This window comes from Agelaius phoeniceus, chromosome 3, assembly GCF_051311805.1.
Source record: "Agelaius phoeniceus isolate bAgePho1 chromosome 3, bAgePho1.hap1, whole genome shotgun sequence".
Classification (NCBI taxonomy): domain Eukaryota; kingdom Metazoa; phylum Chordata; class Aves; order Passeriformes; family Icteridae; genus Agelaius; species Agelaius phoeniceus.
Window position 1 is genome coordinate 16,130,863 of NC_135267.1, and position 26,883 is coordinate 16,157,745.

The 26,883-nt window shown below is 36.6% G+C and overlaps 1 protein-coding gene across 3 annotated transcripts in view; it reads right to left on the reverse strand.

Moving 5' to 3' along the window:
• Positions 1-3,827: 3,827 nt before the first annotated feature.
• The window catches only part of LGSN (lengsin, lens protein with glutamine synthetase domain), a 60,981-nt gene continuing 37,925 nt past the window's right edge, over positions 3,828-26,883 (reverse strand). The window contains exons 1-5 of one of the 3 annotated variants that reach the window (XM_054630480.2): positions 25,591-25,620; positions 19,769-19,828; positions 17,694-18,690; positions 7,375-7,553; positions 3,828-5,769 (exon numbers count right to left, since the gene is read on the reverse strand). In XM_054630480.2, coding sequence (XP_054486455.2) covers positions 4,570-5,769; positions 7,375-7,553; positions 17,694-18,690; positions 19,769-19,828; positions 25,591-25,620 — 2,466 coding nt within the window. In that variant the 3' untranslated portion in view covers positions 3,828-4,569. Of the gene's footprint in view, positions 5,770-7,374; positions 7,554-17,693; positions 18,691-19,768; positions 19,829-25,590; positions 25,621-26,883 lie in introns of those variants that run through there. The other 2 variants (XM_054630481.2, XM_054630479.2) reach the window with 2 other exon arrangements.

A 26,883-nucleotide genomic window follows, 5' to 3' on the forward strand; every position in this document is an offset into this window, starting at 1 on the left:
AAATTCTACTAATGGCCTACATTACATTACAAAAATGGAATATTACCATTAAATGGTTCGTACTTTTGTTGCAATGCTGTTAAGGATGATACACCTAAAGATCACACACACTCACACATGAATATAGATACAAGCCTTTCACTGGACTGTGTTATTATCAAGAATGAAAACAATATTTTGGATCTATGGTGCTTTACTGAAAAAGCCATGCAAATTCAACAGATAATTAAGCTTAGCTAAACCAATGTAAAAGATACGCATTAGCTTTCAGCTGCCACACTATTTAAAAAAATATTGTAAGCACATATATAAAACATATGGGTGTATTTTAATGGGTGTTTTTCAGCAGAGCATGACAGCTTGAGATCCCAGAGGAACACTGCACAGAGCACTGCTGCCCTCTGGCTGGAGCCTGAAAGAATAAAATTTGAATATATACTTGGGTGCATGACATGATCACCTTGACTTGCTGGAGACATGTTAGCTAACAAATTCAATTCTCTTTTCATATCTCATGAAACATGAAGCCTGGTTAGAAGCATGGCATTTCCAAATAGAAAATGAGCTACTGTATGAAGGGGTTTGTAGCTTTTGTATTATTTTTTGGATCCTACATCAAAAAAGAGATCAAGTTATGATGTGTACCAGGGGTATGAGGTACCTCCATTTCTCATTGCATACATTCAACATAAAATTTTCCTGAGCAATGATATTATAGAGTTTCACTACATTTTCACTGTGTCCCTAGTGTTCCATTACATTATATGTCTAACTGTAGCTGTACACCAGTTTTCTGACTGCTTTGCTACTCTGTTTCTTCTGGTATGTTTTCTTCCATACACTCACCATGGATAGATTTCTCTCATTAAAAATATTGTGAAAAAGTAAATGATAAAAAATAAAAATAATGATAAAACTATTATTATTTTAAAAGCATCATTATTAAAAATAATGATTAAAAATAATTTTTAATCTCCTAAAATATATAGTGTAGCAGTCTGTTCAATGATCTCACAGCAAAATGGGACCCAGCAAACAATGAAAACGAGCCATCCTGTTACATCTGTAAACACTGTGAACATACCATGCATCAGTATAGACTATCTTAGTGCATCCTAAATTACACTGTGGAGTCCCTTATCAAAACACTGCCACTTTCCACGGTTATCTACCTGGCTCCAGTTTCATTCTCTCTAACACTCTTACGTATTCCAGATCATCTAATCTAAATTTTCCTTTATGAAAACCTGCTGCTATGTTTTAACGGTAACATATAGGAAGAAAAGATGGTATTCTGCTCCTTAGCTACATCCTCTACATGCCTGAAAACCATTAGTAAAACCTATATTCTGTCTCCACTTTCTGAGCTACACAATTCAGTTATTCCTAGTAAATAGGTCCTACCAAGATGTATTCACTTACTTTGGTGCCCAGATTTTCTCCAATAAATCTGCATGTCTTTGAAGTGTGTCACCTTATTACCAAATCCTGAGAAGAATTTAATTGAGCAAAATGATTAGGTTTTTGTTCTTGCAAGCTATAGCCTTGTTAATATTTCCTGATCTGCCTCTTCTATGCAATGCTGAGCTGGTGAAAGGAACACAGCCAGATTCCTCCCTGAACAAGCACAAACTGAGGCTCCTCACATCCTTGTCTCAGTGTAGGATCCTGCATTTACTCTTATTCAAGTCTATATTTCTCCCTTGAGCCCCCACTCTGGAAGTGTTCAACTCCACACTGAGTGAGGCTCCAAGAAAACCTGTTCTAGTGGAAAGTGTCTCTGCCCAATGCAAGGGGCTTGTAACTAGATGACTTTTAAGATTCCTTTTAACTCAAACCATTCTACAGTTCTATGATTTTATGAAATCCTATGGAAAATCATCAGGAGTATATGCAAAATTACAGATGCCGGGGTTTTTTTATTTTATAACACTACACTTATTTATATTATCAAACTAATAATGCTCTAGACATTGACCTCAGACCTGTAGAAGAGTGAAGTGTACTTTCAGGCAACACTTGAAGATCAAATGTTAATGGTACAACACTCAATAATAATTAATTTCAGCTGAGCAGAGTGAAGTAATTAACTTTTTCTTCCTGTCTTTCTAAGGAATATGCATGAAAACTTAGTTGGGGATACATGCAAATTTAAAATTCATTTGAAATAAGTTGAAATAAATGTTTTTGTGCTTTCTGACAGAGTTGGAGTTACTCTATTTTGATTACATAGCATATATTTAGGAAAAGATATTGAACAATATTGACCAAAATTTGGGACCCACTAGCTTCAGACTCCATCTGTGAACTTTGTAGTTTAAAAAAAATAGCATCCATTTGCCAGAAACATGAAATGTTTTCATTTAATCATATATCAATGTCTTTTCAGAGTATGAGTCATCAAGGAGTATAAGTCACTAGTTAGAAAATACCTGTAGGTTTATTTTACTGGTTTACCTTATCTCATTAAAACTGATTATAACTTGTAGAACATCAGAACATTAGACACCTGAGGTTTTTTAGTTTATAAATAATGGCTTTCTGTCAATCTAGTCAGGTAGTTGGACATACAGCAAGAGGTTTAGTTATGATGTTATTTTTTTCAATGTTGTGATAAGAAAATATATGGATAATATATGTAGTATATATCATAAACTTCATGTTTATTAAATTCAGTTGTATTTTTTTTTAAGTGAAGGTATACAGTGGCATATAAATTATAAATCCAAGACAAATGAGAAAATGTCTTATAAACCCACACCAACAAATAACTATTAATCTGTGTGACTACTGGGACTAAATATTAAGTATGCTAAGTAAGCTCTCTGAGCAAGTAAATAATTTTTATGTGTGTCTTCTGCCAAGTGTTTGTGAAAATGGTAAGTAACCAGAAAGAGAAGAGAGAAGACAGATTTCCAGAGCCCCCGAAGAAGTGCTTGGGCAGCAGAAGATTTTTTTTCAGAATGGGAAATTCTGCTTAAATGCAAGGCTATGCAAATATATGCCCAATGCAAATTAGCCTCTAGCAAAGAAAAATAGTCCCCTATATGCCTGAAAATTGGGCATTCAAAAATGTATCATGAGAGTAAGAGGGAGAATCAAATCCACACACCAATCACAGACATGGGAATTCATCGTGTTTCTTTAGATTATTTATTTCTTCTTGCTACCTGAGTATAAAACGAGTTCTTTGGAATCACACAAAAAGCTTTAGCATAGCAGGTGCTACATTTCAAGTACAATACTTTGTAGAGGAAGAATGGAAGATCCATCAGTAGGCAAGTAGCACATTCCTGTTCACACCTTCCTAATTCTGCAAGTTGACAGAGGCATTGACTGAATCTTGTTTTTACTCCACTGATGACCAAACTTTCACTGACAAATTCCTACACATAGATCAAAATATTGTGACAAGATAAAGAACACCAGAAATCATTGTTAATGCAGAGGTGGTGTAAGAAACAAAAGTTACCTTTAATAATAAAGGATGACAGCAGTAACAAGAACAAAGAGCAAATCTAAACCTCACCTCCTGCTATTCCTAAAAAATATTTTTCTTTACACCAGCTGCCATTTCTAATTTTAGGATTGCGTCTTTTGTCCCTCTATTTTAACCATGAATTTTCAATCTCTGAATTTGCATCTTCAATCTTTCTTTCTTATTTCAACTTACTCTTTCTGCTCCTCTCCTCAGTTGTTTTCTGCATGCTTGATAAAATCAAGTTTCCTAAAAAGTACAGTTTAAGCTCTAAATTCTCTGGCTTTTTTGACTTTTTTTTTCCTCATTTGCCATTTAAATCTGAATTAACCCATTAACCATCAAAACAGATTCATTTTTTATTGCACAGTGGCCTGACACTGCTGACTTTCTATTACTATTCCCTCTTCAAGTCACCATTTGATTTCTTTTAATATTTTTATTAACTATAATTCTTGAAAACTCCATTCAGCACTAGAATTCATGATGTATAGATTACTATATGATCCATCCTGTCTTTTTTATTTATATCCATTAAGATACTGATTCCTGCCTCTCAGGTCCTACAGCCTCAGTCCTTTGCCCCTCTCTCTACAATGTTCATTGTTCTAGCTTATGTTTTAAATCAAACTCATATTCTTTTGGTTTAGCAACCCATCAGTTACTGAATAGGCTGGAACAAATCCCATAACCAGACTGAACACAAAATTCCCCGCCTTCCCCAGTTCTAAACCCCACTCCTCATCACTGTCCTCATCACTCCCATTTTTCTGCATGTTATATGGTCCTGTTACAGTTGAATAGTTGCTCTTCTCCATTTCATGTTCTCTTTTCTTCTTTTCACCAGCAGGTCTGCCAAAAAAAACTCCACCTGTTTCTTAAAAGCTTGTTAATGTCACTTCATTAATACATCAGCTTTGTGCTGCATGATTGTATATGGACAATTAAGTGTAATTATCATGTACTATACAAAGGAGGGGGGGAAATCCCAAAGCATTAAAAAGTTTTTAAATATATTTAAAACTAATTTCAAGAATCTGAGCCATTCACTGTATGCATTTACACAGCACCACTACAGAAGAGTGCTCCTTCTAAATAAAATATCCCAGGCATTTATTCCTTTCACTATCCATTTCTTCAGTTTCTAACTCATAATGTTTCATGGCAACAAAGTATCGGATAAAAGTTTCGCCTAATGCTTCCGTAATGCACGTATCTTTCTCGAGTGCAACCAGAGCATCTTCTAGTTTCAGAGGGATAGAGGAGTGCTTCAGATCAGCAGTGTGATTTTCCTCCTCAAGCATATCATCATACCTGAGTCCTCTCTTTACTCCATCTAGACCTGCAGCAATAGTAGCAGCAAGGACCAGGTACGGGTTTGCTGCAGCAGAACTTAATTTATTCTCTATGTAAGTGCCTTTTCCACCGTGGCATTTGACATTAAAGGCACAGCTGTTATCATTATATGCCCACTTTGCATTTACAGTCTCTTTTGATTCTTTACTGTATTTGGAATAAGACTTGCGGCAGCTGGTGGTAGGAGCCATCAGGCAGCTGATAGCTGCTGTGTGCGCCAAGAGACCTGACAACCAGTTTATTCCAAGCTCTGAGAGCTCCTCAACTCCATAACCAGCAGAAAATAAATTCTTCTGGCCATTCAGATCCCACAGGCTGTGTGAGAGAGCCCCCGAATTGTAGAATCCTGATTCTGAGAAAAAGCTAGCCACGTAGTTATACTTCTTAGCCACCTCTTTAAGGCCTGTTCTGAATGTGAAGGCACTGTCAGCTGCATCTAGGCCAAATGCTGGATGAAAAGTGATCTCCATCTGCCCAGGCCCACTGGAAGAAGAAAAGCTTTCAATGTTGGCACCAGCATAATACATTCCTTCAATGAGCTCCTGAATGAAAGTCTGGTCATGGTTATTTAGTATCGTGGCTGCAGGAAAGGATATTGTCTTTGAATTTACAACCTCAGTAATGCCATAAATACAAAATTCATAAGTGAATGCAGAGTGCAAAGAAAAACCATTGTCCTGAAGCTGGCTCAGCTGTTTCTTGGCAATGTGCCTTGGGGAGGTCATTAGTGGGGTGCCCAGCACAGTGAAGGAATCACATATCACTCTTGCAGTCTGCTCAGTCCAGGGTAGTATTCGAAATGTCGATAAATCAGGGTTCAGAATTATGTCACAATTGAAATTGGTTGCATTTATGTACTCTAATTCATTATCTTTAGGATTCAGCGTCAGTTCAAGGTAACTTCTGGGCATGGCAATACCATGAATTGCTTTCTCCTAAACACAGAGCAGAATAACATATTACCAAACCAGAAAACAGCTCAACAGTATTTTTATGTATGTAAAAGACATAAAATTCAGATTCTCAGGTAGAACAATGATATTTTCATAAAAGAACACTAAAATGCAGTGATCACTGATGTGAAGGGTAAGAGCCAGTTGCTGTGTCTTTATAAAGCAGACAACTTTCTGCAAGATTATTATGAAAACTGTGCCATCAACGATCATTTTTAAAATTTCCATAAAGGACAAAAAAAATTGTTCAACACTTTTCTTGCATGGTGTTTATATAATTATGGGTATCACCAGTTAGATGCATACTTTGCAAGTCAGACTTTTATCTATAGTTAGTCTATTTTACTACCATTTTTTTAAGTAGACCCAAGTGACCACACAAGACTCATATGAATTAATTTCAGGCTGTAACTTCTCTTTAAATACTGTTTTTCAGATGCAATATTTAACAGAAAAATCTCACTTTCTAGACTTAAAAGTTTGGGGCAAAATGCAGAGAACACTTACAGGTGACAAAAATTCATAATTATACTTTCTTCTCCATTTGAACAGAAAGTGTCAACTGATGAAAATTAAATGCAGGTAAGACCCCAAGGAAGGATCATCCACCTTTGATCAAGCACCTTTACAACTTCCCTTACGATCAAACATTTTTCTAATGAAAGCTGCAATTAGGCCAAGTTCTATCAAGTGAAATTTGGCTTACCTTTCTTACCTTTCTTATTCTTCTAAGGGAAAAGATTGTCATTTGCGTGAGCAGAGGAGACAGAACAAACCCAGAAAGGAGAAATCTCAGAGCAGAAAATAGCCAATTTTGCATTTTCATATGGAAACTGCATATGGTGGCTTCTCTTAATATGAATGAATGAATGAATGAATGAATGAATGAATGAATGAATGAATGAATGAATGAAGTCTGTCTTCTTTTAAGCGGGTGGCAGTCAACAGTATCAATGTGTGACACCCATAACCAAACTCTGATGGTCCCTGCTCCAAGATGTCTAAGCTGTCCCTTTGGTACTGAAAAAGCTGTCAAAGGTGACTACCCCATAGTAGTACCTCTCCCTCCTTGAACACTGCTACCTAATTTATCCTGCTTCCTGATTGGATTTTTATTTCCTGAATCATTACTATAGCAAATATTGCTGTTAAATCATTGTGCAACTCAATGATATTTTCCTATCTTATTGATAATTATGACAATTTTCATATCTAAAATTATTGTATTTTCAGTCATTTTATTTCTTTCAGTGTTTACTCCTTTCTTTTTTTCAATTTAGAAATGTTTGGCAAAGTAAAATTTTTATAACGTGTTGAATCTGAAAATATATTTCTGAGGGAAGAGATAATTAGAACTTCAAAGAACTGAAATTATTAGCCTTATCTAATTAGATTACTATTTGGAGGAAAGGAGGAATAAATTATTGTAGTGATGAAAGGAGTCTAGATCCTTTGGGAACATGAGCAAGGGGAGGGAACAGATAATTTGCTCTAAGTTGAGTTGCTGCCTGCAGTATGAAAAAATATATAATTTAAGGATGGGGGCATGAAAACACATAAAGATACAACTAGAAACCAAAAACTTACTTGAAAAAAACGAGAAGGAACATTCTTTGATCTTGACACACCATGGAGGTCTATTGATTCAAATCTGACAAACTGCACGTTGTCCCTGGCCATCTGCTGCTTAATAAATTCAATATGAGAGAACAGGTAAAGGAGAGTTGGGTTTCCGAGGCCGTTTATGTCAGGGTCTCTGTTGAATGCTAGAAGTGAAGAGGAGTGTTCACGTCAAACAAAATGATGAATGCTGGAATAAGGCTCTCCTAAAAAGTGCAACAGTAGGAAATTGTGGCATGGGGTGTAAAAACAGAAATGACAAAAAGATATGGATCATGAGAGAGTTTTGCAAATAAACACAAGTATTTTTCCCTGACATCCTGTATAAAATACCTTATTTTTTGGAATGGTCTGTGGTTTAAACTCTTTTTCAAGTTAAGAAGAGAACACATGGTAAAACCAAGAATTTATGAGGTTTTTTGAGGGGTTTTAGGAGCAAAAGCAGTAACTGGATACCTATTTCCCACTGAAAACTGACAGAATACAGGTGCTGTTTCTTCAATGACTTTGTAAAGTGTGTTGATATGGAAACATAATAAAAAGGCACTTGTCTTCTACTAAACCTTTCTCAAGGCCTCTTGAGGAGGATTACTTTCTTCTCCAGCACAGGCAGTGACTTTTAAGGGAAGTTTAGGCATTTATACGTTTGCTGTTATGGAGTCATCAACTGTATTGCAGAAACTGTAGGGCACAATAAACTTCTTGACATGAAGGCAATAACACCTGAGTACAACTTCTGTAACAGTGCAGAGAGATGGGCACAGAAACTTCCTTTCTCCAACCTCAATCTCTCAGCCTGCTTTTCTTTGAAGTATCTATGCATTGTTTTTATTCAAGTTAAACTATATAAGGCATCAACTTCCACTTGATACAATAAACTAAAACAACCAAGAGTAAAATTTTATATTAACAGGCAAAAAATTGGGGAAAATATATTTCTTTTCACATTTCTGGGAGAATAGTGTTCCATTCTGAGGATGTGCACAGAGGAATTTATGCAGAAGTTTCAAATCCACAGTGAAAGATCACCAACAGCAAGCATTCACCGCCACCACCCTTCAAGTGGAAGTTTAAAGCTTCATGCTGATGCGCTCTTAAGGTTGGTGGGTCCATCCTAATCTCTCCAGTAGCAAAGTACCCAAACTAGAGCAGATCTCCTCTAGCAGGAGCCAGCAGGCACAAACACAGCTTTTTGACCTCTCCTTTGGGCCGTAGGACTGCCAGTTGCAAGGCTTTAATAAGGCTCAGCAGATGGCCCAGCACAAGGCTGTCAGATTATTCCCTGAGAAGGCCACGAATTCATCTGTAGTCACAGACTTCTCAGAATCTTTGAGTATTACTGGAGCATCCTCCAGCTTAGATGGCAAGAAGGATACTTTAGGTCAGTCAAATAAGAAAAAGTTAAGTAATAACATTGCTTCCTGTGGAATGGCAACTGAAAGCACAGAACAAATTTAAGTCAGTAGGAGAACAGAGTAAAAATTGAGCAGAAAGAAAATAATTTTGTTACATTCACTTCTCTTCACGACATCTTTCTCTTTGGCCTGTTTCAGCTCTAAATTCCTTATGGAAATAACTTTTTCATCCCCGATGTCTTCTATGAGCACTGGGGCAATATGCCCTCTAAAAGATGAGCATAAAATAAGGAAGTCCTATTTAATAGTTTTGTGTAACACTCACTCTGTTGCAGGTGCTGCCAAAACACAAGAGCAAGCAGGGAGGACTGGCCTTGCCCTGCCTATGCCACCAAATTATTTGAATACCCCTTCAGTCATCCTTCAGTCATGTCGTTTTACAACGTATGGGTTTACTGGCATTTTCCAGATTAGACTTTTTTAGGAACATGACCAATATTTAGATGTTTATTAAGAGGTATAAACTGTGGCTGTTTAATAGTTTAACAGAACTTTAAAACATTCTGAAAATCTTCTTAAAGTTTATATCAAGAGAAGTTTTTTTTTTTTTATTCCAGGGACAGAAACCTGAGGCTTTTACCTTTAAAGCAGTGCTTGAGGCCTTATTTTATATGTTTAATTTCCTTGGCAAAGATGGTAAACATTTCCTGTCAACCACCTGTCACACTGAGATTTTTATGTCTTTGTATTGTTCAAAGTAAGAATTGGCTGACAATTCTTGACATCAGTCAACTTTTAATGTAAATTTTGCAAGTATTTCTTAAAATGTCCTGAAATGTTGTCTGTTAAATTTTCATCTACTGAACAAATATTTTTCAGGTAAAAATATATAAATTATGAAAAAAAGCAACTTTAATTCTGCTCCAATTAATTCTTTAAAACAATATTCCTGAGAGATATAGATTCTTTTAATCAGTATCTAAGAAAAACACGAGTGTTATGTCATATTACTGATGTATAAATTCATTTTAAAAGTACAGCTACAAATATACTTAATTTAAACATCTGCCAATGGCAGATAATTTGCCAAATTTTATATATTTGTGTCTTGGAGCTAAAGTTATTTAAATAAATACATAATTCCATATGTGAACAAACATTAACAGAAAATTCATAAATATACAATTTTTCTAAAGAACACTAAGAAAGAAAAAATTAATAACTAAAGGAGAAAGAATTTGTCTTCTCCAGTTAGACTTTTACAATCAAAGATATTTTTAAATTATGAGAATAAATTGTATATATTGGTCTAGTATTAGTCTAGAATTAATCTATATACCCGTGTAGACACCCTGCTAATCAAAAGACACTTAATCATCTACAAGAGCTTTTTCCAAAATCTTTTAGAATCAACAGAAAGAGTCATGCAGCCTTCACACACTTTTTAGAGTTCATCTTTTACACCATTTTCAGATTAGCTTTCTCATTGAAATAATGTTTCTGTAAATTGTAAGACAGATAAAAATGCCACCTCTGGTTGATTTTGGAAATATGTGAGGGGATTTGTTGCTTAAGTAATAATTAGTGAATAACTAGTAGCTGCTCACTTTTCCACTGCATAGGACCCAAAATATATTTTCTGGGTAGCCGCTAAATAAATCACTGTCAAACTACATCCATGATTCTAACAAATAGTATAGTAGGGAACTCAATACTCTGTCTTTACTCAGTTCATATAGTCACCATCTGGAGCGTTAGCTACCAGAGGTAAAGTAGCTAATACATATTTGACAGGCCTAGCTGATTTAGAATCACAGTCTAAATTTTTACATTCTTCTAAGGGAGGATTCTATTCACAAGTGTAATTTTTTCTCTAGGTTTCTGAGTGCCTAGAAATAAGGGCATCTTCCGTTTCAGAAAATCTTGTTAAAGAAACAGTTCAATGAGATGCTCAAATTTTTGCTCATATTTTCATTTTAAAAATCAAATAAAAAATCCAAACTGGCCATCTTTCTTTAAGCAAATCATTAAATATCTACATCAGTTTGGGAGGACACAGAAAATAGCCAAATGTTTGTTTGTCTATGGTTCTTTCTGCATTTCCCATTTAAGTTACCACTGAGAAACAATTGGTAATATTCATGTTTCTATTTTAATTAGTACAAAATATCTACAAATATGAACTATGTTCACATATTTAAAACATATTAATTGCACAAAATTAAAAATATTACAAATACTATTATTATTATCATTATTAGGGTGTCATTCTCATATTATTAATATTTCAATAATCCAGATTGCTAAGAGCAGCTAGGGCAAATAGCTGACATCAGCTTTCCCTTGTCAGCAACAGAGAAGTGCCAAAACAGAAGAAAGTGCACGTCGCAGATCAATCTCTCATTTTCAACTTGTTCAAGGGTGTTAAACCACACCAAAACTCAAGTGAACAGTTTCTTAGTTCTAGAAGAGGCTCCTATGTTAGAAATCTAACACAGGGTGCTCTGCAGATCTTTGTTCGACCACTTTACAAAAACAGACACCTTATGTTGATGGTACTCACTAGAAATGGTACTCACTAGAAATCCCCACAGGATAATCACACAAACACACTCCTCTAAATCCTTTGGAAATTACTGTCAGAACCAGTTTAAATGTCTGCTCTTCCTTACAGTGTCTGGTTTGTATAGTTAGGAACAGCCAGTTTACTTGTTTTCACAGCATGTTGTTTACTGTTCTCACTTTTGCCTTCAAACATTAACCACCTTTATTTCTCAAACCTTATGTGACAGCTTTTCCTACAGCTGATATAATTCGTATTGCTACTTTTCTATTCCCATCTGTTTTTTTGACATGGTAAGTAGACATTAGTTGCATTCAAATGCTCTATTGATGTAAACAGTGATCAGAAGCATCTTAGCTTGAAAAAAATACACAATTTCCATTTCTTTCTCACCTAAAAAAAATGTTTCGCCAAAACTGCTCAATGATTTGATTTCTGCAGTAAAGCACATAAAAAGTTGTTTCCTACCTTGTATTTTAACTCATCTATGAGACTCTTAACAGGGGAATAAATATGCAAGCCTACTAGAAACTCTCAAAGGATACGAGACAGTAAAAACATTTCCCTGATCTGTTTGACAGTGAACTTTTTAAGTTCATTTTTTTCCATTTATTTCTTTGTCTCATGACAGTCTGCTTTATTTTTTAAACTTAATTGCAAAGCAGGCTTTTTACTGGCATGACCAGTCTTTTTTTACTGGCATGGAGAAGCTAGGCTTTTTCTTGAGTTCTCTGGCTAATTTAGAGACTACCATATAGCTTCAATCAGCCATGAATTATTCTTTCTAAACTGTATGAAAACAACATGACACAGCTTCTCAGAGAAGATACATCTTCAAGAGTCAAATGCAAAGTACATTTTTATCTTTCAATAAGTGAGAGATGAAATAAATAACCTATATTTGTCCACATCCCAGAATATTTTATATAATATCTGCAATGAATGAGAAAATCATCACAGTTGTCTACAAAATTTAGAGGATTTGAAAACAAAATGTGCAGGTGTCTGAAAGAAATTTAAGTTATGAAATACCCAATGTAATTACCTAGCTGATAATTCTAAGATTAAACTACACTGGCCTATCTTTCTTCAAAATCAAAAAGAAAATTTGGATTTATGGAGGAATCATTGAGCAAAGTTGTGTGAACCAAGGTGTACACTGTTGCAAACTGGAAAGTCCCTACTGGTCTAAAAATATTTGTCCTAATCAAAAAAAATCAGGATAATCATAGAACAGTTTTGGTTGAAAGAAACTTTAGAGATCATCTAGTTCTGGGGCCTATTCCATGGGCAAGGACACCTTCCACTAGACCAGGTTGTTCAAATCCAATCTGGCCTTGATCACTTCCAGGATGAGGGAGAGCACTATGCTTAATGGGAAACAAGGTTAATTAGGGAAGAGACTTTGTACAGTATTGAAGGTAAGGGCTAAACTTTTCATTAATATGTTGTAGAAGGAGAGGCAGCTGGCAGCCATAACAAGCAAAGAATGCATTTCCCTTACATTAGGTCCAATCTAACAATTTTTGCAACCTTTAACTATTACTGTAAAGCAAGCAAGCATGTCCAGTGGGTGGGAAGAATTACTGTCAGAATAAACCTCTTTCTCACACAGTCATGTCATGACTAGCTTAAAACAAATACCAGAGACAGATGAGTTGAATCTCAGCTGAAAGAGGACAAAATAGATCAGAAAGACTGGATGGAAGTCCTGTCTGAGCATTTTTCTTTCATATAGATTAAGAGGAAAGATGGGAAATCATGCAGAGTCATAGAGGAGGATGATTTCATCTATTAGTATGGAAGACAGAGTACTAAAGAGTTTTTGGTTGTTTTGGTTTGTCCTTAGAGTTTGTTAGGTAAAAAAGAAATGGTCAGTTGTATACAGCTTAGTTTGTAAAGAAAAGGAAAGAAAAAAAAAATTTTTTTTCAACAGAAAATACGGGCAGGAGGGTTTAGAAAGGAGCTGAGCTTCAGCCCTGCTATGCTCCAACTCTGTTCAAAATGTAGAAAAAGAGAGAAAAAATGTGTGGAGCCACAGAAAAGGCATGAGGAAAGAACATGAAGGAACAGTTTATCTTTGGTTCTTTACTTTAGGAGAACTGCAAGAATGGCACCGATTGAGTCACATACAAAGTGGAAAAGGGTACCAAGTGAAAAAGACAGTCCTAAGTCCCAAAGTAAGACATTGTTATACTGCAGGAATTACAGCAGAGCCAGTGACTATGAAGGGACCACTTATATTCCCTGATTGTCCACCTGCAGCTCCCAAAGAGTCTCCATTTCTGTTTCCTTGTGACTGACTGGTTTTGCTGAGCAGAGTCAGTGGGGCAGACATGTCTCCTCCAGGTGAGCACAGAGGACAGTGAAACCACATGGGGAGTTGAAATTTGGTTCAGACTGTGTGAGCAAATTTTTGTATGTCAAAAGAGAAAAGCTTAGGCTATTTCTTTGCTGAAGGATTCATAATTCTGTCCCTAAATATTAGGTAGCATCATTTGTTAGTGCCTCATTATTAAAAATAAGAGCTTTGAACAAGTCAAGAGTGAGAATATGAGGTTAATATTGTAATAGAAAACAAGATTTCTAATAGGATTGATGAAATCCACTTCTAAGTATGAAATACAGCCTGCTAGTATCTTCTTGAAATGTTTTTCTTTAAAAAGCCAAGTTAACAAAGGAACTTAGTGTTTGGGGTCAGCATGTGATTCTTGAAGCATTCAGACTTTCTTGTGCACTTGAAATTTCAACAGTCTCTAGGTAGCTATTGGTGCCTGCAGCCATAGCTGAAACATATTTTCTTTCTTCAGTTTCCTCTCTAGCAGTTCTTGGCCTCATGTTGGTCATATTTACATGGCTATTGACATATACTCAAGAATATGACTCCTGTTGAGAGGACCTGCTTTGGGAGCTGTCCTGGATGCCCAGCTCTGCAGTCTGCACTGAGTAGATTTTAAAACATTTTTTTATCCTGGCTACCTACCAAGACACACAAAGCAAATTTGAAGCCTCAGATGAGGGACTTATTCCAGTGCTTTGCTCACCTACAGCTACCTGGGGGTGATGTAGTTTCGTAAGGTCCAGAAGAGCAATTTCTCCTCAGCCTGTGTGATGTCACCAGCCTCAGCTGGTCCTTCTGCCCAGAGTGCCTGCGGCTGCTGAGGCCACCCTCAGTCCCTGGCTCTGGGAGCCCACATCCCCCTGTGTCAGAGGAGATGATACACCAAGAGTCTGGGATATCAGGATCCTTGGGTGCTTCATATTGCTTGAATAAAGTTATTTCCTCTGGCCTCCTCTCTGGCCGCTGTAGAATTAATATTCTAATGTGGCAGCATACAGAGCAGCACGTGGTAAGACTTCAGTTCAGAGAGGTCAGAACACACCTGCCCTATGTGCTATAGACACTATACATACAGCACATGCATGAATTCATCCTGTGTGCATGTACATACCATGAATGGTTATTTAATACTACTTGCATCTTTTTCTGTTATTCTCATCCTTCACTGTTTGGAACCATCCCTCTTTGTCGCCCAAGAATGCAGGCATTGAACAGCTTAAGAAGCTTAAGAAGGTAACTGATGACTACATACCAACTTGCAGAAATTCATATAATTATCAGATATAGACACTTTGGCAAATAGAATTCCTAAATTCAGGTTAGTGCTGGCAGTATATTCACCTAATTAGCTGCATGTGTTAGTTTCTACCTTTCTTTCTTCCTTTCTAGCTTTAGATTGAGTTTTAGCTTTAGCTTCAGCTCCAGTTTCTCTGACATTGTCCAAGTAACATTTTTCTTACTAACCTAAGTATCTTACATGTCTGCTTCTTTCCTTTTATTTCTTCCCATGCTCAAGTACTTTTTTTTACAACAGATATGACAAGAAATGGAAAAAATTCAGATCAGAATTCTGGAAAAAATTTATGGATTTATCATTTTAGAGAGATGTTAGCCATGTAACTAACATGCCTTTGTATAAATCCTCTGATCTACTCTGAATCACTGATGCCCAGCTACATGTTTTAACCTTTCTACTGATGATCTCTAGAGATTGCCCCTTAACCCTGTACTTTTATAACAATAAAGTATATTCCTGTTTTGGCCATATCTCAACACTGAGTGGATCTGAAATATAACTTCTTGTAATTTTTCCAAACATTTGGGATGAAGTCTTCTGATTTGAGCAAGTTCAAATATTTGAAAACTTGCAAATGATTGGAGGTTGTATTTCAGATCTACTCAGAGTCAAGATATCTTTAGATCCATTACCCCAGGCACTTTGGTAACTGAAATATTAACATAGTGTTTTAGTCCAAAAAAATGAAAATATTTAGGATTTGATCTTATCAATCAATAAATTACCACAGGCAACAATGAAATACGGTTTATGCAAAGGCTCATTAAACAATGCAGAAATTTATCTAGAGCTTTCTTTTCTTCAGTTAAGTTACTGAATGTATTCAATGAAAATTAAATTTTGAACACATACAGTTCTTATTAAGTAGAAACTATTTCTGTGCATTCCATTAACTAGTTGAAATGCACTGTGAGGCCTACCACTTGTTTGATCAAAGCCAAATGGAATCCAAACCTCATGAGATTCCAAAATCTTTGATACTGAATACTTTTCTGGTGAGACCAAACAGTTTTCTCCCAGCTCCCCTCAAAGTTACTTCTCACCTGTAGGTCTCTTGCAGCCATCACTACCACCAGTCACTCAGGGCAGGGTTAATCCCAGGCAGCTTTAGGCATCTCAGAGTTAGACAAATGACTCAAATTAATCATCACGGGGCTTCTTCCCCACTGAGTGGAAATATACACCCACCTTCAGAGATCAGTTTTTCATCCACCTCTAGTACTTCTCTGAAGACAAAATGCCTCTCTTTACTGACTAGGTAATAAGCTTGGATTAGCTACTTCAAGTTGAGTGGTTACAACAGGGTTGAAATCTCCCTGTGGAATCTACAACTAATCTCATCAGTTCCCTCTACTTTGTAAGTGGTGCTATGACAAAGAATAATTAGTCCTATGTTTTTAAATATACTTGCTGATTTTGCAGACAATGAGAACACAGTATTGTTAAAATTTTGATAATGAATTTTGCCAGCCTTTAACAATGTGAAAAACAATGTAGTCTGAAAAGGGAACAGCATCAATCACAGGCTGAGAAATAATCCTCTAAACTTTTTATTCTAATAGACACGAATAGAAAGTGGTTCAAGTGCGAAGTATCTTTTCACAGCTTTGTATTTGTCATGCAGTGCCTTGAGTAAACACTGATACTGTTCATGGATTTCTTTTTCAGACTTGTTCAAACTGGGTAATACAAAATGTCCGCCAAGAAATCCTGCTGCAGCTGATAACAATTGACATGTTCAAATTGTCTGTTTTCAGAATATCTATAGTAGGGTTTCTATCCAACTGTCGGGAGACTTGAAAAAAGCAGGATAAATTAATACTATTATAAATATTTCATTGCTATTATTATATTTTCTTATATAGTTAATGATGAATAAAGTATTTTATCAACGAAGAGATTCATATTTCTTGTATTAGCAAGATAAGTCAAAAGGCAAGATATCTGTCCTGGAAAGCTGATAATGTGATCTTCTACTGATGCTCATGGAAAGGTATTAATCTCATATTCATACAACTGACAAACTGATGTTTTTGTGCTTCCTGGAAACAGAACAACAAACTGTTCAAACCCGTTACATTATCACAGCTAATAATAGTTTTCAGTTTGTTGATCCATCTAGCCCAGAAGCTTTTACAAAGAAATCAGAGCCTATTAGTAGCAATTAATTGTCTCTACAAACACTTCCAAAATGGACTTACTGAACAGCATGAAAATAAGTGGAAGTTTTCTCTGCCTCATTTGCTTTTCTTCCCCTATAATTTGCAAGAGATGTTTTTGCGTTCCAGTCCTCTCACAAGACAAATAATTGAAAACACCATTCCTACATTGGAACAATTTCTACTGCTGGAAATGTTTTTAAAAAAAATAAACTTTAGGAAGTGCAGATGCCATCAGAGCTTTGCAGTATGTAGCAGAATTTTGGGAAATGCTGCCTTCACTCAGTTTAAATGAGGAAATATTTTAGTTTTAGTGAAAAAGACATGACCACTAGTGCGTGAAAGTTTTGGCAGGCAGTTGGGCTTTATAAATACCTTGCTTAAAAAAAAAATAGAAAAAGCAGCATAGATGTAGAGCACAATATCCAATCCATCCTGATCACACAGAAACCACAGGTGTCATTTCTCTCATGCACTAGCTCCGACTTAAATTTGCAGCTTAGCAAAACACCACAAAACTACAGGAGCATTTTCTTTAAGGGGAGAGCAGGTGATGTTTAAGTATCCTTACCGTCGAGGCCTGGGGAGGAGTCAAACTGCACCTCAGGAGCTGTGCTGTCTGCAGGTGTAGGAGCTGCTGGAAGTCCCAGAATAAGGTGATCCACATCGCTTCCCACTGGTTGCTGCTGATCAGAGCCGGCAGAGCTGAGGACCAGGACGGTTTTGCTCTGCTGCCCCATTCCCTCCTTGTGGAAGCTGAGATACTTTTGCTTTTTCTCTCCAAAATGGGGACTAAAAGTCTCAAAGGGCCGGCCCTGCTTGTCAGCTGCTTTCTCCTGGGGTTTCAAATTTTTCTGAGCAAAAGTGCCGCCTGCCTTGCCACAGAAACTGGGCCCATGAGAAGGCAGATGACCTTCACTCAGCAGGTTTTTCAACTCTTGTAGACTTCGTTTAGAAATGCCAGATGCCCCCTTGAAGGCCTCTGCAGTTCGGCTCCCTGGCATGGATGTGGCACTTCCCAGGGAGCCCATCTTTGTCATGTGAAACTTGACAATGTTTTCTTCCATCCCACCCCGTTCTTCTGGCTTACCCCCTGCCTGCTCACTGTGCTTCTCCCTCTGTGCTGCCTCCATGCAGCCACCTTTCTCTGCACCCCTCACAGGCTGCACACTTGTGGGCAGCTTCATCTGAGCTGCTGTATCTGTTTCCTCATGCATTTTTCCTAATATTCTTTTCCCAGTATCAGCATATTCCTGGGTTTCTCGTGTTTCTCCACACCTGTCTTCTTTACCATCGCTGCCAGAGTTGGGATTGTCATGACCTCCTCTGTCCTTTTGTGCTGCAGGAAAGGTACTGGGGTTTTGGAGGGACTGCTCTGATGGCAGCTCTGAGCAACCAGTGGTTCCTTTAAGTGGACAAGGATCTGGGATTTTTGAGGTGCAGGACAGCTCCATCTTCTCATTTTCTCGAGGAGGAACATACTTTGTAGGACCTTTGATTCCCTTTTTCTTTCTGAAACCACATATATTGTTGCCATCAACTTCATCATTGTCACTTTCAGATGTGTTCTGTAACCAGCAATAAAATATACAACCAAACAACATGCATGAATGACACAAACATGGCAATGGAGCACTACCACCTGCTGCATTCACCCTGTAGTACTTCCACTACTTCTCGATGATGGAAGTCTCAAAACTGAACAATTTTTTTGACCTTTAAAATATAACACAGAATTATTTTTCTTATGTTTTACAACAAAATTGGAGAGAACACCTTCATAATACTGCTCTTAGGCAGATTTAGTAGATTATAATAGGAGACATACTACGTTGTGTGACATCATTTACCAAATGTGTCCTTCAAAGTTGAAAAAATGTATTTTAGTACTTACAATTAAGTATATTCCTGGTCATATTAAAAGTATTTGTATTTATAAAGGAAATTTATTGCCCTGAAACCAGAACACTGGCAATTCTTATGAGTGTGAGGATTAAAACCTGAGAATAAGCAGCTTTTAAATTAATTTCAGGACGTAATTTGGACAAATAACTGAACTTTCAGAACAGTGTTCAAAAGGAAAAACTCATATCTGGATGTTTAAATAGGAAAGAACCCAATGTTTACCTTTATATATGACACTGATATAGCTTATATTGTAGTGGTTGGAGCAGATTTTAAAATGGATGTAAACCTGTGGAAAAAGTGGAAAAAGGAGCTACAAAAAGTGATGTGCTTGCATTATCCCCAGATATATCAAGTGTCTGGATGACCATCTCTGCTAAGTATCCTGATCTTATCTCAAGTGTGATTAATTTGATGGTGACAGGGAAAGGGACAGGAAATCAAAACCAGACACTTTCAAATTAAAAAAAATAGCACAGATTTCAATATTGTGAGTGATTAATTGTCACAATAGTGATTGAATTCTGCATCTCACAATGTCTTTAAAAAGACTCCCTAACTTAGTCTAACCAAAATCACTGCATATCCTATCACAAACTGTTATATTACTAATGAATACCTACTGAATTAAGTATTTAAGAGATATGAACACTACTTGGCTTGCTTGGATTGGGCTGGAATTAGCACCTGTAAAAACACTGGGAAATCCAGGGATATCCTCTGAATGAGACCATTCTTTACCTTTTCCACAAAGGAATAATCTGCACTCTCTCCAATTTCTGGATTTCCAGAAGAAGGGATCTGCACAAAAGCAAAGTGAATGCCAGTCTAGGTAAGGCAAAAGTGATTTCTTTTGGAAGACAAAAACATGTAGAAAGAAAGGCAGAAGCATCCAGTGTGCATATGGAATGAAGCAGCATGGCCTACATTAAGTTCATTAAGAACTCCCCTTCTTTACTATTTTCTCACCATACTATTTTCCATCATTTTGTAATCAAAAGAGGTTCACGGCTTCTCTCCTAAAGAAGAGCTCACAGGAATGTTTCCTCCCTCTCTCCCACCTCTCCCAGTTTACCATGACAGGCTGTATGTACAGCTCCTTTGGAGCTCACTGGGACCCTGCTGTTGGAGTGGCAGGCAGCTGGCCAGCAGCTCTGTGGGGAGGATAAACCCCTGACTCCCATGCACATATCCTGGCAGGGACATGCCTGTGGTGCCTGCTTGCAATGAAACACAGGCACTGGTGCATTCACATCAGAAGTCCTTTCCTACCCCAGTTTTAGCACTCCGTGTTTAATGAACCCATTTCTTCATCCAAGGGCTTTGGTTTATTCCCATAACACACCCTATAACACCCCATAAAAATATTCTGGGTGTTTGCTGATACCCCTTCACATTCACCCATGCAGAATAGACCTAATTCTTACAGCTCTGTACATTATGGAATAGAAACACAATAAAAAAGAAACTTTTTTGAAAAGAAAAGTGGACAAAAGCAGATTGTAATTCAGAATTATAATTTTAATAATTTCCTTAGTAATACACAAAGGGAATGAGGCTGGGGGAGAAACAGTAGTGGTGGAGGAACTAGAGTCTGCCAAATGGAAAAACACAGGTCTTATAATAAAACATTCATCATATTTAATTTCTAAATGTGTAACATTATTTTTTGAGAGAAAGTAGACAAGAGTTCCAACTATGAAAGCTATTGTCATTCAAAAAAATTTTATTATCATTAATTTATGACAAATATTTGCATTAATATCTTCTGTGGCAGAGGCTGCCATCATCAAAATATCTTGATTTACAATTTATGGTGTTTTCAGAATTCTTTTGTTTCCTTTGAGTAACTCAAAACCAGTAACATAACCTAACACCATATGCATTTCTGCTTTATAATGTATGCTGATAGCTATTGAAAAATTTTTAAATAGACAAAATTTTTGCCTGTTATCCATATTGTAGATCTCTAAAAATATTTGGCAAAATGACTGAAGGAAAGTTGAGCTCATCCTTTTTTATAACACCTCTACTAAAGTCAGGAAAAGGATTGTATAGATGTCAAAAGCAAAATGTCAGAAAACTACTTATTCATATAACTAGCCATTCTAAAGGATTTCACGAACACAAGATACTATTCCCACACTATAATCCTTACCAAAACAAATTCCTTCTGAATAGACATGAGCAGGAGAAGGACTGATCACTTGTAATTTTGTAAATGGAAATTTTCTTTTGCAACAGACTGCTAATAACTGATGTGTCTATAGTAGTTTGCAAAGGTTTATTCTCCATGAAGAACTAGGATATGGTACTGCAGTTTGATTTTAGACCCAAAAGAAATACTATACTCATTACTCTTAAACAAAAACAGTGATCATTTTTAATTTCAAATAAAGAAATCTCTTACAATTATAGAGAGAACAACCTATTAATTACTTTAGGTTCTCAGCACATTGTGCATTTTTGCAGGGAAATGACTCTTAATTTCTAAATAAACTCAGACATTATGGACTTTCATATAGAAAATGTAATTTTTCATTTTAATTTCATTTCATTTCATTTCATTTCATTTCATTTCATTTCATTCACAGTATTTTCTGCAGTGAAATAAATATTTCTATATTTGTTGCAAGGTACCACTACAGCATCTCTTCATATTAAAGACAGTCAAATACGTGAGATAGAACACAGACTTAGACTTATTTGTCTAGTAGTGTATGTGGTGTGTACCATCAGAAAAGGCTTAGTACATGTGTACAGAGAGGAGACCACCCAGGAAAAGGACTTATGAATTGTCTGTTTAACTTTTTATTTCTTGAAAGGATTTTTTTTCTACATAAGACAGGGATGATTAAGTGAAATAGTGCCTTAAAAGAGATACAATGAGCTAGCTATAAATCATTACTTAATTTAATTGGACCATGTGTCGTGCTGTGCTGAGAGGAAAGTAAAACAGTCATGGCATTAATATAGCAAATATTCTGACTACTTTTAATTTCTTTTCTGAGTGCTCCCACACTTTGTTGCTCTGCATCAACAGCATTAGGAAATAAGCTACTTTAAAGTTCTTTTACCCAACATTTGTTTCGGCATGAATTAATTTTTGTTTGCTGATTTTCAAAAATTTGCTTGCACCGTAATCCAGAGGTCTTGGCAGTTCTGAAATTTGCTTCTCTGTCCTAGCAAGTGAACACTTGGGCAGCAATTCAAATATTCCTGCCAGAAGAATCAGCTCCAAAATACAAACAGTGTGAGCCACATCGTGTGACAGATCTGAGATTTAGGTTCTAAAGTTTTATCTGATGTTATTTTTCATTGATATTTATTGGTACTTGCCCAAGCTCTGATTTCTGTTAGGTCTACTTGTGCTAGTGCTGAAATTTGTGCTGATACATCAATCCCCTCTGCGCTGGAGTTTGCACCTGGTAAGGCTTCAGGTAGAGGAGGACCAGTGCAAGTCCTACAAGAGGCAGGAACAGTAGGCTGGATCACACTTCATTTCCCTTTAGGGATAATCTCAACTCATAATAAATGACGGTTTTAACTCATCAAATGACAGTTTTACTCATCTTCACTTTGTGCCGGCTGTGTTGCTCTGAGTACACAAGAGTCTGGATGTCTGACTATCAACAGATAAGGACTACACTTAAGCTTTGCAGCAGCATGTTAAGGCACCATGCAGGCAGGAAGAGAAGAGAACAGAGGACAGTAACAGCAGGCAACTATTTCAGCAGATGAAATTGCTCGCTCTACTTAACCAGATTAAATGCCGCTTCTGGCACGTGACCGGGATTCTACATCTGAGGGACATTCTATATCTTGTGATAACACAGAAAATATAAATCTAAAGCAATTTTTCTTAATCAGTTTGTGTTCATTCAGGGCTTTGTACAGTCCTGAAGTGAAGCATTAACTGCATCATGAAATACAGCACTGCCAAAAGGCAGTTCAACTGTAAACCTGACGAGCTGAGAGCATTGGAAATGTAAAGTGTTGCCTTTGGGAGAAATAACAAATACTGAGTTTTGTGGTGCATGAAACAGGTGAAAATCCAGGGCAATTCTTGAACTTTTGCCTTAAAATGTTATTATAGGTGACTGAAAATATACCTGTAGTGTTCTATGTGGCAAATTCAGATGCTGCAGAGGGAACCTTCCATTTTTCTCCTACTTTTTGTTTGTGTAGGCATCAGTGTCATGACTTCAGGCAAGACTGCAAGCACTATTGTATTTTATAAACCTCTCTCAAAAACATATTGACAAAAAGAGACATGGAAATGAAAAAGATAAACTCTCTGTAAAGCATTTGAAAGGAGGGGAAAAAAGAGAGAAACGAAGTTAGTTTAAAAGGAGCTCTGAGTAACTCTAGATGAAGAGCTACAGAAGGATTTCTATCAAAGGAAAAGATGTAAGAGGCAAGGTGCAACTCTAGCAGGAGCTTTAGTATACCTAATCAATAAAATAACCCAAAGTTCCTGCTACTGACTACCTAAAAAAGTGATGCAAGCATTCAACAAAAGACAATAGGAACTAAGTCACATTTCTCATTTTTTATTTCATATCGTTAACTGATTGTTAAGATGTCAACTTGTGATGATCTTTTTGACGCAGTGCTATAGATTTTTCAAGAATGAAAGATTATTTTTGCAAATAACATCTAAATGTCAAAATCTGGTAAGCCTAAGAAGTAGAAGAACGTGGGAAACTAAAACAAAAGTAAAAAATATATAAAGTTTGGTTGGATGAATTTTCTTATATATGAAAAGTTAATTTCTTCACTTAGGTTATATTTTTTTTATCACATAAAACACTGCTGAAAAACTGAAATTAAATGTTTCCAGTCTAAAAAAATGTAAAAATGTTGTTCAGGTCATGCTGACATGGGACATTATTCTCATTGTTTGAAATTTTTTCTGGTTCTAACTCAAAAGCCAGTTTTTTAGTGTTTTCAAATACTGTCATATTCCAAATGCTGAGGAACTTTTTCTGTCCCACTCTGGCTGTCATGAGGTTACCCTTTACAGTCTCCCAGTTTGGTACATCAAGTTTATTTAATCTTTTTGTGTAGTAATGAATTTCAAATACTTGAAGCCAAGTCAGCAGGAGGTTTTGCACTCAACAGTACCCATAAAGCAAGTAGTTCTGTGTCCAAGTGATTTCCCTGCCCCTTTCCCTGGCAGGAGGAAAGCATTGCCCTGCTGCTTCCCCAATAACCAGGCAGCAAAGGAGCAGAGGAGGCAAGAACAAATTATCTACTGCTGAGAATTAATGAAGCTTCACTGGAGTCACTGGAGCTACAAAGATTTGAACCAGGACAGAATCTGGGCACGGAATTGTACTGAGGACAACGCAGATATTTTCAGGGAGTATCTCCAAGCACAGAGAGAGGGTTTGGCTCTTGGGTGCAGTGCTAAAACAAGGCGTGTGTGCGACGATAAACAGACACTGATTGTTTGTAAGCCACAAACATGAGGATCACATACTTTGTCAAGATATTGCTGTGACTAATTTCTCCCTCAGTGACCTTGTTTGATAAAGTGGCTCTTTGAGAGTGATTTACAGCTACAAAAACCTTGTTGTGAAGGATGTGAAAGTGGCATAAATGTTAGGTACATCTCATTATTATGCAGTTTGAGAAGCTGAAGCACAAACTTGCCATAGGTCAAGGGAGATGTGTGGCAATGTGAGGAACAGAAGGAATCTCCTTCCTTCTTTGAAACTTTTAAATATTCTCAAGATTATTAATATCCTTCATGTGAAAATTAATGGAGTGAAGTTAGCTAACAATATTGTGCTACTTATTTTCACATCTAACATCTGCCATTGTCTGTTACACCTATTCAAAGCCTTCATACTACATACACAATTATCAGAAAAGCTTCTCAAGGTCGTTGATTATCTTGCTGCTTCAAAGCAACAGAGTTGTCCTTGTAACAAGATTATTTGTAATTACTTTCCCTTGACTATGTTACCCGCATTGTGTTAAAAAAATCTCTAAATAAGGCAGAGTCTCAAAATGAATAAGCTCAAAATGAATAATGATCTTTCCTTCACAGTGGTTTGGGACCACAGAAGTATGAATTCAGGACTAGAATCTGCTTTAAAATGCAATTATATAGAAACTAAGCATTTCCATTTGGGTCAGTAGCCTGACTCAAGAGTGTCACTTTCTTACCCAGGTCAGATCCCGATCCACAGATTGTAGTGCTTTCATTTAGGTTAATGAAGTCAAAGCCAATATGTTTCTCCAATAATATTAATAGGATCAGATTTCAGACATCTATTTCTGTTACTTTTGATAAAGCTATAAATGAAATGAATAGGAAGTCAAAATCTCTTGGACTTGTTTCCTAAAGCAAATGGAGTGTTTTCAGTTTAAACAAGAAGCCTGTCTTTGACCTCCATTTCCTTCAGAATCAGACCATGCTCAACATACATGCATGAAGAGCCTTGCACATAATTCACAAGGAACAACACACTCACTTGAAACCTTGAAGTAGATGCAAGAAGTATTTTATATCAGTATATCTGCTTGGAAATCATTTATGATCAATCTCTTACCTGCTGACTAAGATCTTCTTTTTTGTTCATGTCCACTTCATTCTAGTTCAGGTCACCATTAGAAATGGCCTAGTAAGAGTCTGGTAGAAAGATATCCCATATTTATAGGCACAGACACAATGAAGGTTAGTTCAAAGAGAATTGCTGTAAAGTTCTTTTCCCAGAAGGCCACGCAGATGATGAACCATGGAGAGCAACCCCAATGACTCATGGCCAAGAGCACTGCTCTCTGGAACAGCACAGAAGTAGTAAACTGACAAACATGCATTATTAAGCTGCCTGCCTGGAAACAAAGACAACTGAGCATAAAGCTGGTTTGCTCAACTTTTCTCCTCACAAAAGGCTTTTGTCCCGTAACAAGCCATTTCTGTTCTGGAATAGAAGCTATTGTTAGGCTCCTTAGAGGTAAAACCTATACTGGGCATTACAACAGCAGTATGTTTTTGAGGCACATGAACAGGGATTTGAAAGGCACAGAACACTGCAAGAAAACATGCAGCACCAGCCAGTTATTCTGGCTTGCATGTTGTAAACTAATAGTGATGCATCTGGTTGTATTAGAATCGGAGAGGGGTCTTTTTTGCATTAGATATCTAAAAATATTTCAAGATTAGATAGTTAAGCTTGTCTTTCTGTTTTTTCTTTTTATTTTTCAGGTTTAATACGTATTCAAAGGACTGTTTTTAACTGATGTTTCATTCATTCAAGTTCCTTTGGATGACATAAAATTAAAGGATGGCCATTGTTGTGCTTACAGGAGCCCAACCTAACAACCAATCACTCAATAAATTCAAGTAAACATGATGTTCAGATTTAATTATGTGAAAACTCAGATTTGGCATTCTTTTAATACTCAAAAAACCAAAAGTTTGTTACCCAAAATAACGACTATGCACTAGGAGCTATAATTCACAAAAATCTTGGGCATCACCAGTCCAATGAATAAATATAAATGCCCAAGTCCTAAACTGGGATTCTGAAAATCATTCTTTTTCTTGTAGGCCAGAGATCCTACATATGTGACTCCATCTTTACAATTTCTGTAACTGCCCCATTCTGAACTGCCCCACTTGTCACAGACCAGAGCAGGCAACAACTGGAAGTTCACTACTATTCAAGAAATAGGCTTATTTATGTCTTGACATTTTGTCAGCCAGACATTAAAAAAAAATCAACACCAGACCATTCAATAGGACCAGGCTCCTACATGACAGATAGCATGGAAGTCAGCATTTTGCTTTCAGAATAATTCTTTCAAAAATGCCTCAGACTGCCATCATACAACAGTAGGCA